The sequence below is a fragment of the Sinohyriopsis cumingii genome, chromosome 1 (genome assembly GCF_028554795.1).
Source record: "Sinohyriopsis cumingii isolate HCF-2022 chromosome 1, ASM2855479v2, whole genome shotgun sequence".
NCBI classification, from domain to species: Eukaryota; Metazoa; Mollusca; class Bivalvia; order Unionida; family Unionidae; genus Sinohyriopsis; species Sinohyriopsis cumingii.
In genome coordinates, this window is record NC_142961.1 from 20566953 (window position 1) to 20582787 (window position 15835).

The window sequence follows — 15835 nt, forward strand, 5'->3', positions numbered from 1 at the left end:
TAAAGAAATCTGCCCTTTACATACAAAAAATGGACAATAATTGACAGCATCAAGATGTTTACCATGCAATGTAGCACTGTTCCCTCGCTAATGCTAAAAAAGAGTTCACATGTTGAACTGTAACACATCTCCACAAATCAATCAGTCAGTCTTGTGTATCAGATATTATCTGAGTAGAACCAATTGCCAAGACATGTTGTTTTAACTAAATCAGCTGAGACTGATTTTATTTGTGTAACCTTTCTCAAGGTCCACATTCTATGAGACTTATTTGATCACTGGCAGTACAGAAAGATTTCTTACTACTGTGTTTAGCTTGTCTGCTATTTGTACATTTGTCTGCTTGAGAAAAAGTTTTATAAATGAGAATTATCAGAGACATAAATGAAAGCATTAATGTTTGGATTAATATCTCATTTTAATGTCTTGAACACAATTACAGTTCTATATGTGCAGAAGTAAATCTCAAATAGCAACTGGAACCTGGAATGGAGGTGGGGGGGGGGGGGGCAGTTGCTAAAGTATTACTAGCTGGACAGACAATTACAATTCTAAAATGCAACCGTCCAATGCTAGATTTTCTAGCCTCAACAATACCATACTTTTTGGCACTGACACCAGGGAAGTGCTTTCTTTAAGCCTGACTTTTTTTATGATGGTATGACCTTATGATGCCATCAAATTATGTTTAAATCGCACCTTATGAGGCCATCGAATTGTCTTTAAATCGCACCTTATGATGCCATCAAATTGTGTTTAAATCATACCTTATGATGCCATCAAATTGTCTTTAAATCACACCTTATGATGCCATCAAATTGTCTTTAAATCACACCTTATGATGCCATCGAATTGTCTTTAAATCACACCTTATGATGCCATCGAATTGTCTTTAAATCACACCTTATGATGCCATAGAATTGTCTTTAAATCACACCTTATGATGCCATCGAATTGTCTTTAAATCACGACTTACGATGCCATCAAATTGTTTTTAAATCACACCTTACGATGCCATCAATTTGTCTTTAAATCACACCTTATGATGCCATCAAATTGTCTTTAAATCACGACTTACGATGCCATCAAATTGTCTTTAAATCACACCTTATGATGCCATCGAATTGTCTTTAAATCACACCTTATGATGCCATCGAATTGTCTTTAAATCACGACTTACGATGCCATCAAATTGTCTTTAAATCACACCTTACGATGCCATCAAATTGTCTTTAAATCACACCTTACGATGCCATCAAATTGTCTTTAAATCACACCTTATGATGCCATCAAATTGTCTTTAAATCACACCTTACGAAGCCATTAAATTGTCTTTAAATCAAACCTTATGATGCCATCAAATTGTCCTTAAATCACTGTAAAGTTACCAATAATAAATACAGTATAGTTTGAAAATAAGAATAAATGCAAAGGTTATATTTAAAGCAGGTACATAACACAGTGATTTTATTTTATTAAATTGATGAAATCAGTCTGACACAAGTGATTTTCAATTATATTGTTTTAAGATTATTTCAACTTAATGAAAGATTCTACAACTTTACTGGGTCTTATTTTTTGGTTTACAAGGGCATCCAGCTGTTAATAACACCAACACTAACAATCACATAATGTTCTAGCATATAAAGTCAACAATCACATAATGTTATAGTATATAAAGTCAACAATGTTCACAGTTAGGTGAGTACTAAAAGAAATTTGGTTGTTCACTTAAGTCAGTTTCTTGCCATGTCCTTTGGAAGGGCACTTAGCCCCATTTACTTCGCATAGTATAGCCATGTCCTTAGGAAGGGCACTTAGCCCCATTTACTCTGCATAGTATAGCCATGTCCTTAGGAAGGGCACTTAGCCCCATTTACTCCGCATGGTATAGCCATGTCCTTAGGAAGGGCATTTAGCCCACAATTTACTCCGCATGGTATAGCCATGTCCTTAGGAAGGGCACTTAGCCCCATTTACTCTGCATGGTATAGCCATGTCCTTAGGAAGGGCATTTAGCCCCCCCCCATTTACTCTGCATGGTATAGCCATGTCGTTAGGAAGGGCATTTAGCCCCCCATTTACTCCGCATGGTATAGCCATGTCCTTAGGAAGGGCACTTAGCCCCATTTACTTAGCAATGGTATAGCCATGTCCTTAGGAAGGGCACTTAGCCCCATTTACTCAGCAATGGTATAGCCATGTCCTTAGGAAGGGCACTTAGCCCCATTTACTCAGCAATGGTATCGCCATGTCCTTAGGAAGGGCACTTAGCCCCATTTACTCAGCATGGTATAGCCATGTCCTTAGGAAGGGCACTTAGCCCCCCATTTACTCAGCATGGTATAACCATGTCCTTAGGAAAGGCACTTAGCCCCATTTACTCAGCATGGTATAGCCATGTCCTTAGGAAAGGCACTTAGCCCCATTTATTCAGCATGGTATAGCCATGTCCTTGTAAATAACACTGCATTGCCATGTGGTTGTTGTGACAATGTAGACTGTAATTAAACTAAGAACGAATTATTAATTTAGTGGTGTTTATTGATAATGGAATGTAGATACATGAAGATTATCAAAATCATCAGGTAACTGAAAATAGCCTTTTTTCTCTTTGCAAAAGCTACAATAACAAAAAACTGTCCTAACAAATACGGCCCTGTACACTGAAAAATTTTTGTTTCATCTCTCTCTCTTTTCCTCACACACACACACACAAACACATGCACACGTGCATTAACTAAACGTGTCTTCAAGTTTTTATTGTTTTTATTGCAATTTGATAATGAGATTATTGTTGCTGTAAAAATAAAAGTTGCACTTAATTTCTTAACAATGTGGACTTGTATCATTGCGGAAAATTTACCAATAAATAATACCGGTAACTAATACATGTTCAAACCATCTTAATCATTTTGCCAACATTACACAACATAACAGCTACATATGCTCTAAATGCAGATGAGCTTGTACACTGAGACATAATCCTCTCTCATGTTCACTAACTCTCTCATTCACTATTACAACAAAAATCTTTTTGAGTACTTTAATTTTTTTGTATTTAGATTCTTGAGTTGAGAGCAGAATGAGGCAGAAAATATATGTTTACTTTGTCCGTTTGTACCGTTAGGTTGACAAGTAGTGCATGTTCCATATAACTTGTTCAGGTATGATCCCTTTATTTTTCGTACACGGTCAGTACCACAAAATGATAAATATTCATTTTACATATAATGTTTTGTACAGTGAAATTAATAATATTTTTTTGTGCACGAAAAGTTACATGAAATATAGTACAGCAGGAAAATTTCCATTTTCATATAGCCCAGTACTTCTTTCAAAGATTCTGCAGGCAATGAATTTGCTGAAAAAGATTTCTTGATAAATTTACAATTAAAAAACACTTCTTGACATTTCTCACCTCTGATTGACAATAGGAGTTGAAATTTCTGCCATCAATCGGTAGTTGGCAAAATATGGCAGAACACCATATGTCTGAAAATAAAAAGGGAATGTTTCTTAATTATTATATGCTCATTTTTTTCCCCATTAACTTTACATTGTCAGAATCGTTCAGTAACACTGATTATACTGTGTGTAAGACTGATCATACTGTCTGTAAGTTACACTCTGGTCATACTGTCTGTGAGTAACATTCTAATCATACTGTCTGTGAGTAACATTTTGATGATACTGTCTGTGAGTAACACTCTGATCATACTGTCTATAAGTAATGCTCTGATCATACTGTCTGTAAGTAACACTCTGATCATACTGTCTGTAAGTAACACACTGATCATACTGTCTGGAAGTAACACTCTGATCATACTGTCTGTAAGTAATGCTCTGGTCATACTGTCTGTAAGTAACACTCTGGTCATACTGTCTGTAAGTAACACTCTGGTCATACTGTCTGTAAGTAACACTCTGATCATACTGTCTGTAAGTAACACTGATCATACTGTCTGTGAGTAACACTGATCATACTGTCTGTTAAGTAACACTCTGGTCATACTGTCTGTAAGTAATGCTCTGGTCATACTGTCTGTAAGTAACACTCTGGTCATACTGTCTGTAAGTAACACTCTGGTCATACTGTCTGTAAGTAACACTCTAATCATACTGTCTGTGAGTCACACACTGATCATACTGTCTGTAAGTAACACTTTGGTCATACTGTCTGTAAGTAACACTCTGATCATACTGTCTGTAAGTAACACTGATCATACTGTCTGTGAGTAACACTGATCATACTGTCTGTAAGTAACACTCTGGTCATACTGTCTGTAAGTAACACTCTGATCATACTGTCTGTAAGTAACACTCTGATCATACTGTCTATAAGTAACGCTCTGGTCATACTGTCTGTAAGTAACACTCTGGACATACTGTCTGTAAGTAACACTCTGATCATACTGTCTGTAAGTAACACTCTGATCACACTGTAAGTAACACTCTGATCATACTGTAAGTAACACTGGTCATACTGTCTGTAACACTCTAATCATACTGTCTGTGAGTCACACTGATCATACTGTCTGTAAGTAACACTGATCATACTGTATGTAACACTGATCATACTATATGTAACACTGATCATACTGTCTGTAAGCAACTCTGATCATACTGTCTGTAAGCAACACTGATCATACTGTCTGTAACACTGATCATACTGTCTGTAAGTACCACTGATCATACTGTCTGTAAGTGCCACTGATCATACTGTCTGTAAGTAACACTCTGATGATACTGTCTGTAAGTAACGCTCTTATCATACTGTCTGTAAGTAACGCTCTGATCATACTGTCTTTGAAACCTACTGAATTCAGGATATACCACAACTTAATGGGTGTCAGTTGTGCTGCATGATCCCATGGAGTTCAAATAAGCAAACTTACCATTACATAGTAGTAAGCATAAATTGAGGCTCCGTGGTGGAAGAAATAGAATATTTCCCCAATATGTTTATAGTGGATGGCCATCAAAACTGCATCTGAAATAGAAATTCTGGGGTTGAAAAAGGTCTAAAAATCCATTTGTAGTACAAATATTACCAATCTAAAATAAACTCCCAGCTTGCTATAACAGAAATAAAAAGCTGAAAGTCAAGTTAAAGATTGTTTTTCAAACTTATTCTGTCACTATTCTAACATTACTGTAAATAATTACAAACTGAGACCAGTCAGCTCTCCCACTGGTAAGCATTTATTAGCACTGAAGAGTGCGAGTAAAGCATTTGAATGAGTAAAACAGATGGAAAACAGAACTTCTCATGGAAGGTATGGGCATCCCTCAATGTAAGTGTATGGGCATCCCTCACTGTATGGGTATGGGCATCCCTTAATGAATGGGTGTGGGCATCTCTCATTGTATGGGTGTGGGCATCCATCAATGTATGGATGTGGGCATCCCTCAATGTATGGGTATGGGCATCCCTCAATTTATGGGTATGGGCATCCCTCAATGTATGGGCATGGGCATCCCTCAATGTATGGGTTTGGGCATCCCTCAATGTATGGGTATGGGCATCCCTCAATATATGGGTATGGGCATCCCTCATTGTATGGGCATCGGCATCTCTCAATGTCTGGGTTTGGGCATCCCTCAATGGATGGGTATGGGCATCCCTCAATGTATGGGTATGGGCATCCCTCACTGTATGGGTATGGGCACCTCTCAATGTATGGGTATGGGCATCCCCCAATGTATGGGTATGGGCATCTCTCAATGTATGGGTTTGGGCATCCCTTAATGTATGGGTATGGGCATCCCTTAATGAACAAAGCAGCAATATTCTTCATAGGATATTATCTTCATTAAAAACAAAACAAAACACTGGTTAGCCCTGAATCAACTGTAGGACAGTAATTTTCAACCCCTGAAAGGGTAAACTCCTTTTACCCTTAACATAAAAAATGCCTGGACTCCCATTCAGCTCTATCAGATGGTAAATGTGTAATTGGTGTATCCAAAAATAGCCTCTATATCTCTATTTAATGTTGCAACCATACAAATCTGGATCAGACAAAGTAATTTCTGGGGTTTGGTTATATGGGACTATCAAACTGTGGGAAGTCATGGTGGGAATGAGTCCTCTTAAGATGACCTCTACCTCAAGGGAGAAAGCCCTCAGTAAGTTTTTACTGTGCTCCAGCAAGACTTGGGAAGTTTCCAGGGCAACTTCCTGCGGAAGTGAATATGCTTCACTGATAAAGCCATGGGCATGTATAAACATGCTTAGATATTTTGGCCAGTGCTTTTAAAGGTAACTGGTGACAGATTTCTCCTTCAGCAGGCTAAAAGCTGCAGGAAAAAAGTTGGTCTGTGAAACTTTTGTAACTAAAGCCTGTAGTTCTAACACCTAGTGTCTCAACTTGAAGACAAATCCAGGTCCCTGTTAAAATATCCACTATAACTGTTGTCCCAGCATCAACAGTGGGTGGTGGTGGTTGGGGAATTTAGAGGCCAAGAAGGAGGTGAGACAAATGATCTTAATGTAGAGGTGAGGGGACACAGATAGGGACACAGATCACCCCTTATGAATGTTGAGCTAATTCTTGGCCCTAAGTAAACCTTTAACAAAGTGCCTGGACCATAACCAAGTGAGGAAGTAACAAGATCTGGCCAGGTGGTAGCCCCAGAAAGCCTCTCCAAGCTGAAGATAATTTTATAGTTTTATCAGCCTACTGGTTGTGGACATAGATCCTGAGTAATGACGGTAAACTTCATCAAACACCTTGTCAAAAGACCAGATCTCTTCCTCTTCTACTGCCTTGAACACTGGTTGGGAGGAGGAGGATGACCTGAAAGGGGAATGTGCCACACAAGGCTATTCTGTCAAACCTGTGAGAATATATGGACATAACATTCTCATCCTGCACTTGCTCCAATGAGGCAAGAGTTTGTGACCCAGTTTCCTTCTGTTACAGAGAAGACTTTGGGGTAAGGGGAACCTGACCCGTAACCTCTTACATGGAACTAAAGTACTGTCCCTAGTGGCAGACTCAGCACAAGGGTAAGAGTGATCTTCAACCCTCCTGGGGTGTTAGGGGTTAGGACTGCTCCCTCGTGCATTTTTGACCTAATTTTGTGAAATGTGATGTCAGCACACAGATTACAATATTAACCTCTCTATCATAAAGTCTATGTCTGCATGCATGAGAAAGACCAATCATTTCCCTTTAAAGGAAAAATGGATGTCATGTATCAATTTAGTGGTATTATAGGAAAAAGGGGGATAATGATCTGATTCCCCTTCCCTAATCTGGCATCTGTACACATATTCCCAATCATAAGCAGAATTCAATTACAGCCTAGAGAGATGGGGTCCATAGGATGAACGTGTATGTAAAGTTTCAAGGCAATCCCCCAACTAGTTTAGGAAGAGTAGCTATTACAAACTTGTGCTAATGGACAGAGAGATGACAAAGGTCTTCTAGTCAGAGATGACAGGTGATGGACCAATAGACCATGCCTTACGATCTAGTCAGAAATGACAGGTGATGGACAATAGACCATACAAGGTGATGGACAACAGACCATACCATAAGCTCTTTTAGTCAATGACATGAAGTTCCAGAGAAGCAAAAGAACAGGCAGACAATCTTAATAGTAGTCATCTCTGATGATACTTTTTGCAAGTCAGAAAAAAATTATTTTGTTATACTCAGTTACTTACCGGAAGTCATATATCCTACCACAACAGCACAGCTTGTTCTTACCATGGAGCTATCCCACCTGAAAAATATAGACATCATAGTTATACCTCCATAGACAACATAATTATACCTCCATAGACACCATAGTTATACCTCCATAGACACCATAGTTATACCTCCATAGACACCATAGTTATACCTCCAATGGTGTACAGAACAAACATACCTTCATTAAGACATGTATTAATTATATATCCTGGTCATACAAAACATTCACTAGGACACTACCAGCAGTACAAATACATAACTGAGCAAAAAAAATCCTCTTGTACCTTTTTAGTTTATGTGCAACATACATACAAATGCCAGCAGCCATGCCCTGATCTACTGTAGAATAATGTGACCCCAAAGTGTAAGTTTGTACACCCTAATATTCCAAGCTAATGGCACACACCTAATAGCAGATCAAGGTCTGTGCTGTTTGCATTTGGGACATGGATAAATCAGTATCTGATGACTTTAAGGCATAAATAATGGTTATACTGGCATAAATAATGGTTATACTGGCATAAATAATGGTTCTACTGGCATAAATAATGGTTTTACTGGCATAAATAAAGGTTTTACTGGCATAAATAATGGTTTTACAGGAATAAATAATGGTTTTACTGGCATAAATAATGGTTTTACTGGCATAAATAATGGTTCTGCTGGCATAAATAAAGGTTTTACTGGCATAAATTAAAACTTGAGCTGTATATACAGTATTAGCGATGAATGCATCACAAGAGGCTCTACTCACTAGCTTGCTCCATAGGGCCTTAAACAGAGAAACTTGTATTGGGAAAGCAAAATTTGGAGCCAATGGGCATTCAGCTGTCATGACTGATCTAAATGATGGCATGGAATGCGTGAAATCCTTAAGGTTGAATGATTACAAGCAACATCGCATTTGAAGACATGAAATCAATCTTGAAGGGCCACAACCCTGTCCAGGTTGAAGTAGATGACACAAAACCTATAAAAGGTACATCTAAGTCATAAAACAATGATTGGCTTACTCCATCAGAACATGAGCTATGCTGATATCAGGCAACATTCCAAATTTCAGTGTGAGGACAAGAAGTTTTTGACATAAGCCATTATTAGGTCTAAAATGGAGACAAACCCATAAAATGCACATTTAAGTCTAGAAGACAATGTTCATATCAAACTGCATTAGAATGTGTTGAAGCACTGATTCAAGCACATCACAAAGTGATAATATCATGTCAAGTGTCAATAATGAAGCCAACAACACCTAGTGAGAATACTGTATGCACACACCAAACAACACCTAGTGAGAATACTGTATGCACACACCAAACAACACCTAGTGAGAATACTGTATGCACACACCAAACAACACCTAGTGAGAATACTGTATGCACACACCAAATGCATCAAATTATGGAATGGTCCCTCATCTGCAGTGGTTACAACAATCTGCTTTAGTAACAACTGATGGAAGAAAGATTAACTATGTCAAAATTGGACCTGAACAGATATATGCTTTACACTAACCAAAACGGCATCCAATTGTGTGCAATAGTTGCAGAGTTATGGAGGTTACAAGAAGTATGAATTGACAAACAGACAGGCAGACCGATAGAAATGGTGATTAAGATATAGCCCTCCCCATGCAAGGCCCAAATTAGTGATATAATAAAACAGAGTTACTCAACTGTAGAATATCTGAAAAAGAAACTAGAGAAATTGTGAGCAATTTGCTCACATAAATATACCTGCACCTTTCCCACAACCAACTCCTACATGATGAAAGAGGGGAGTCCATATTAAAAACAAAAGCATAGCTCTTGTGAAAAAGTTCAGTGATTTGTGAACATGCATATCTTCTTCTGACCATGCTAATTATATACTAAGCACTCCGCTAAAAACTGCAATAGTTGCATTCACAAAATTATAACATACACTGTATTAACTATGAGTAAAGAATGGCAATAATACAAATTAAGGACACAAAATAATTTAATGATATATGCATCTTCCGGTGATAGCTATGTTTACCAAGATTTATGGCAATTCAAAAACCTGGGGGACTAGTGACTGTTGTGCTAACAAGACTGTGTCATACACTGTGTTGACCTACTAGTTAAAAATGGGCAAAAGCTCTAACAAACATTGTTGATATGTACCAACATCTTCACATGATGAACATAACATACGCCAAGTTTCATGGCAATCCATCCAACACTGGTGGACTTGTTGCAATAACAAGATTGTCCCATACTTATACATGGTTCCCACGCTTTTCTGAAGATAAATTTCCAGGTCATTTCCAGGGTTTTTCCAGGATGAAATTACATTTTTCAAGGTTCGCATATGACCATTAATGAATGGAATTAAAGAACATCTTAGATTATCAAACATGCATTTTCTATATTTAAAGATGTTTCTCTTTCAAGACTCCCCAAAAACATCGAAGTCAGAAAAGATATGTACAAAACCATGAAATGTATCACACGAAACAAGTTTGATTATATTCCTACAAATTGGCATGTAAAGTCATTCAATGTACAGAAAAAAATTCTAACTTTATTTTGCTGCATTATGTTGCTAAGTGGGAACAACATAATGAACATAAATTATGTTTTGTTCCTTTCAAACCTTTAATTCTAAAGAATTCTATAGCAATTTTATATGCATCTCACAGAAAGTAACATTTCCCATTACAGTATAAAAAAACAACAATAATCGCAAATGATTAGAATCTTGTCTTGTAATGAAGAGTCATCTCTGAATTTATCTGTGCCAATTAAATCCCAAACAAGATTTTTCAAACAACCTTATCTCCTAAGACAATCTGGTTAAAAATCCATCATTTAAAAAACATTTTCAAAAGGGTTGCTTTAAATTCTGACAAAAGACCTTCAAAATTATATACTGTTGTATAAACAAGGACTGAATTTTTTCTAAAATCAACTTGTCTTCTTGTAATTCATTAAACCAATCCCCAAACCTGTATTGATACAGGGGCTCCTATAATATATAATACAAGGGGCGACAACTTCTCATTTCAGCTCTGAGATTCAACAATTTGGACTACAAATCTGGCTTTAAATGAATAGCAGTCCATTTTCTAATCCAAGTTTCCTCCAAATATTCTCACCCCATTTTTCATATTTGGACATTTAGGTTGGGGTGTGGGGTCATTGTGACTGCACATCGAACATTTGGAATTTGCCGCCACCGTGCAGTAGTGACATATGGTAGTCACTTACCAATGGGTCTAGAAAATTTAAACTTATGTTATATCGACTCGTACCTGCATGAAATCGATAGGAAAATGATTTATTGTCTCAGAAATGGCAACTATTATAATCATTATGTCGTTAATCTGCTGACAGACAAGACGAAACTACGCCTTAGATGAAACCTGACCCAGTACTCACCAGCTGCATTATTAGTCCCATGACTTCACAAATCTCAAATGACGACATCGAAAGTCAAATAGTCATGTGATATCAACAACAAACTCCTTTATACATGTAATGTTGCTGTACAGAATTTCAATTATAGGAAAGTCAGATACTTTATGTAAAAACCAGCAATCTGGCCAGTCTGATTTATCAAGCAGAGAGCACATATCAACATGGTAGTCACATGATACAATAAAACTCCAGAAGTTCTCGGAATATATAAATATGGAAAATTTTGTGTTCTTTCATTTTTGTATTTTTATTATAACCAGTATACGACTGTTTTTTTTTTTTTCCTCTACAACATTTGAAAATATAGGTTGTTAGATTTGTGTACTCATGCCACTAGCAATGCAAATCGCAAGTACCATGTCACATTTTATCAACGACATAGTTTGATCTTGTCTTTAAAGACAATGATTTTAATACTCACAATTTCGATCTAACAATGTTTAAAGTTTGCTAGGCCATCTGGTAATCAGCTACGCTTTGCCACCACCATGTTAGTGTGGTTCCCTGCTTAGTATGCTCCCTGTGTTGCACTCTCAAAGACTTATTGATAGGGCCCACTACCAATAAAGTTTGATGGTATTTAAGTCTCATTCAGCCCCACCCCAGGTTGTAGGGGATGCTATGCCACTTTCTTTCAAGAAATCAATTCGAAATGAAACTGACAGTAAGAAATGTCCAATATTAGCCAAATTGTCAGCTTAATAAAAAAAATAGTTGGTATTTTGGTCTTAATCTTTTGCAAAATGTGGGTTGTCATTTTGAACAATACATCAATATCAATGTAAAATTGATCAAACAATTGATTTAAAATGGAACATTGAGATGATACTGTCTAAAATATTCAGTTTTTGGCAACATTTGCCCCTTGCCCCACCCTTCACTGAAGGGATTTGATAATAACCTTTGGCCGATTAAGCACGTCATCTATCACCTTATACCAATTCTGACGTAATATTTATCAAGTAATCGATAGCAAATGGAATGTCATACATGATTTGACAAAATGTCATCACTTTCACCTCTTCGTAGAAGAGGGTTGTTATATCAATGCTAATATTTGGGCTATCATGGAAAACGATATATAACATATTTATGCAAAATTGGTCAAGGAATTCATTGCAACTAGAATATTTTAGATGACGCAGTGTGAAATGTGCAATATTTGCAAAACAATCGTTACCCTCACCCCTAAAAAATGGGGAAGATATTTTTGTCTTAATCGTTGGCAAAATTAAAGCTGCCATACATAACCTCATACCAATTTCAATGTAAAATTTATTAAGGAATCGATTGGAAAAGGAATTTTTGAGATGACATTGTGGGAAATGTGCAATATTAACAAGATATTGTTGCGTGTATCCCTCAGACATGATTTTGGTATTCCACAAAAAAAGCTGAAGATTTGAAAGGTGGGTTTGGGGGTCCTCCCCCAAGGGGGTCTTGAGAGGCAGCTCCTGGAACAACTTATGACCATAATATATAACAAAATAATCATTTGAAAAACTAACAAACTTACCAAAAAGATTCAACTTGACTTTAATAATTTCACAATATTTATTGTCACATGAATTTGTTCTCCAATACTATTTGTGCTTAAGTTATTTCATGTGCATGTCAGTGTTCACATCAGAATTAAGTCACAATAATTTCTCAATTTTTGGCAACATGCAGTGCATGTATTCTGACAGAGAGCTAGGTCTGTTCTCTCATGCAAGAAATCTTTCTTCTTATAATAATTATTTGTACTTTTTCCAGATGCCTTCTGAGCTTCAAATTTTCCTTATGATTTTCCTTATGAAGCTTCTTTTGTAAGTACCGTTCCTAACTCTTCCAACCGCGATTAACGTAGAGCAGAGCTCACAAAATGCCAGTCCTCTTGTGTTCAGTTTTCTTATAAACTGACCAACTAAATTTCTGTTGACTTTTCACTCCAGCCATTCCCATTTCCATACGTTTTTGAAACCTTTATCTGAACATCTCGTGTCATAGTCTCTCTCAACAACTTGGGATGCCATTTTTTGCAAACATGCTTCTTCTTTCCATTGCCATGAGTTTACATTACATGAAGATTCACTGGATTAATTTAAACTTTTGACCAATCAGAATACTCTTTAGAGAGTCGTGGACTAACTAATATATGGAACGAATATGTTACAAGGGTTGTTGCAGAATGGGACCAAACAGACCGATTTTAAAAAACTGGATTGGAGATAATAAAAAATAAAAAAATATATCAAGAAAAATTGGATTCAAGTCAGGGGAAAAGCAGATTTCCACTTTAAAATCGAGAAAAATCATGTCTGATCCCTATACTTCATCTTCGCCTAACTGTAGAAAATATTTGTAAAAATACCTACATCGCTGATTTGCTGGTTAAGCTTGAACACAAGATAACGACTGCTATAGTTAAAATTGAAAGTATTAGTAAAGTTTGCATTGTGTCACTAACAAACAGAATATTAATGGAATAAATGTGCCATGGTTAGATTAACGAGCTCTCTCCATACTAGGCCAATTGTTTTGATCACGTGACAATATGGTGTTGGCGTTCACCTGACTTAGTATAGCAGAGTGCAATGCTGGGAGCATACTAAGCAGGGAACCAGACTACCACCATGTTGGCCTTTTGTGATGCTAGACTGGTTTTCATACCTTCCATGTAAGGAAGGATACAGATACTGAGCTGACTTTGAAAATAAAAATTTACTAGACGAATCTAATCCTGTGGGCGTATGTACTGACTCAGCATGTATGTTTATTGCAAGCAACCGATTGATCCATACTGCACCCTCCGAATATTCTGGTTAGAATTCGATAAATTTAACTCAAGATCAGTTTAGTTACAATTCAATTATGTAATTGTTTTGGGCATCTAGTGGTGGCGGAAAGTTCCCAGGTTTTTCTCGACTTTCATCAATACTTGCAAAATTCAAGGACTTTTCACGGTCGGGAAAAAAATTATCATTTCTACTGGGGTTTTTTCCCCGATTTCCTGGCAGTGTGGGAACCTTGTGTATACTGCATTAGACCACATGATAATAGAATAACTTGTGGAAGCAAAGTGATTTATTGATATGCATATCTATAGGAGATGATCATAATATTTGACTTTCATGGCAATCCACAACAAAGAAGAGACTGATGATTTACTGACTGAAAAGGATCTCCAGGAAACTATCATACAACTATTTCTTCTTTTTAACTGATGAGTAATGAAACCCCACTGATATCACTGGTCAACAGTGAAATCATTACTGACTTGAAAAGGCCATAATCTGTAGTATTTTGGTGTGCCGAACACGAATATAACCGTGAAAAATTTGTATTGGCTCTCGTTTTGAAGATATTCATATACCTCATTTTCTATGTTTCACTGTGTAAATTTCTCCAGTAGGACTGCAGCAACATCCGGAATAATGATGTAACATTGCATAATACCATCATGCTCACATCATCCACAGTTGATTGCATCATTTTCTGATGCAATGCAATACTAATGCCATGCGGCTGCTGAAGTAAGTTGACGTCAGCAGTGTACTATACATGTGTAGGCCTATTATACTAATGCCAGGCGGCTGCTGAAGCTGACGTAAGCAGTGTACTATATAAAGCCCAATCAGATAGGTTCAGCATTTAAAATATTTTAGACGTTGTGCGAGACAGTTCAAGCTACTGTTACATAAAACTTATTATTTTATCCATTTACGTACAATAAAGAACAGTAATGCCTCGAAAGTGTGTTAATACCGCGGACAATTTTTGCTATATTTGTGGGGAAGTGACATTTGCCAACCAGAAGAAAAGTATCAATTCTCAAGTGAAGAAGGCATATCATCTTTACTTCGGATGCAAGGTTGGTGACCAAGACAAGCCTTGGGCTCCGCATATATGCTGTGCTACATGTACAACACAGCTTTCACAGTGGTTGAATTGCAAAAGGTCATCAATGCCGTTTGCAGTCCCAATGGTGTGGAGAGAGCCAAGCAACCACCTAAATGACTGTTACTTCTGCTTGGTTCCTCCTCTTTCCGGCGGAATAACGAAGCGAAAGGAGTCGAGAATAGTCTACCCAAACATTCCGTCTGCATTGAGACCAGTTCCACATGGTGAGGAACTTCCTATTCCAGAACCTCCAGCAGAATATTCTCTTGATTCATCTGACGAAGACAAAGGTGAGTCGACCTGTTCTTCTCCTGGTCCATCAGCATGCAGTGATCCAGATTTTCACTGTGGTGCATCATCAACCCCACACAGAATAACACAGGAAGAACTAAATGACCTGATTCGTGATTTGGACTTATCAAAGAACAAGGCAGAATTGCTAGGATCAAGACTCCAACAATGGAATCTTCTAGAAGAAGATGTCACAATTACTGCATATCGAAAGCGCCACCAGCAATTGGAGCCTTTCTTCAGAAAGGAAAGTAATCTGATATTCTGTTCCGATATTGAGGGCCTCATGAATGCTTTAAAAATCACTCATGACCCACAAGAATGGAGACTATTTGTGGACTCTTCGAAACTGAGTCTCAAGGCTGTGCTTTTGCACAATGGAAACATTCTTCCATCTATTCCAGTAGCGTATGCTGTCCACATGAAAGAGACATACGATAACTTAAGGCAGCTACTGAATTCCATTGAGTATAACAAGTACAGCTGGCACCTCTGTGGTGATTTGAAGGTAGT

The 15835-nt window shown here is 37.3% G+C and overlaps 1 protein-coding gene across 6 annotated transcripts in view; it reads right to left on the bottom strand.

Moving 5' to 3' along the window:
* LOC149806525 (TLC domain-containing protein 4-B-like) overlaps nucleotides 1–15835 on the bottom strand; it is a 93607-nt gene that overhangs the window by 12735 nt on the left and 65037 nt on the right. For all 6 annotated transcript variants that reach the window (XM_089954192.1, XM_089954190.1, XM_089954188.1 and 3 more), the window contains 3 exons: nucleotides 7679–7737; nucleotides 4899–4993; nucleotides 3422–3495 (listed from right to left, as the gene is read on the bottom strand). In XM_089954192.1, the coding sequence (XP_089810318.1) occupies nucleotides 3422–3495; nucleotides 4899–4993; nucleotides 7679–7737 (228 nt within the window). The remainder of the gene's footprint in view (nucleotides 1–3421; nucleotides 3496–4898; nucleotides 4994–7678; nucleotides 7738–15835) is intronic.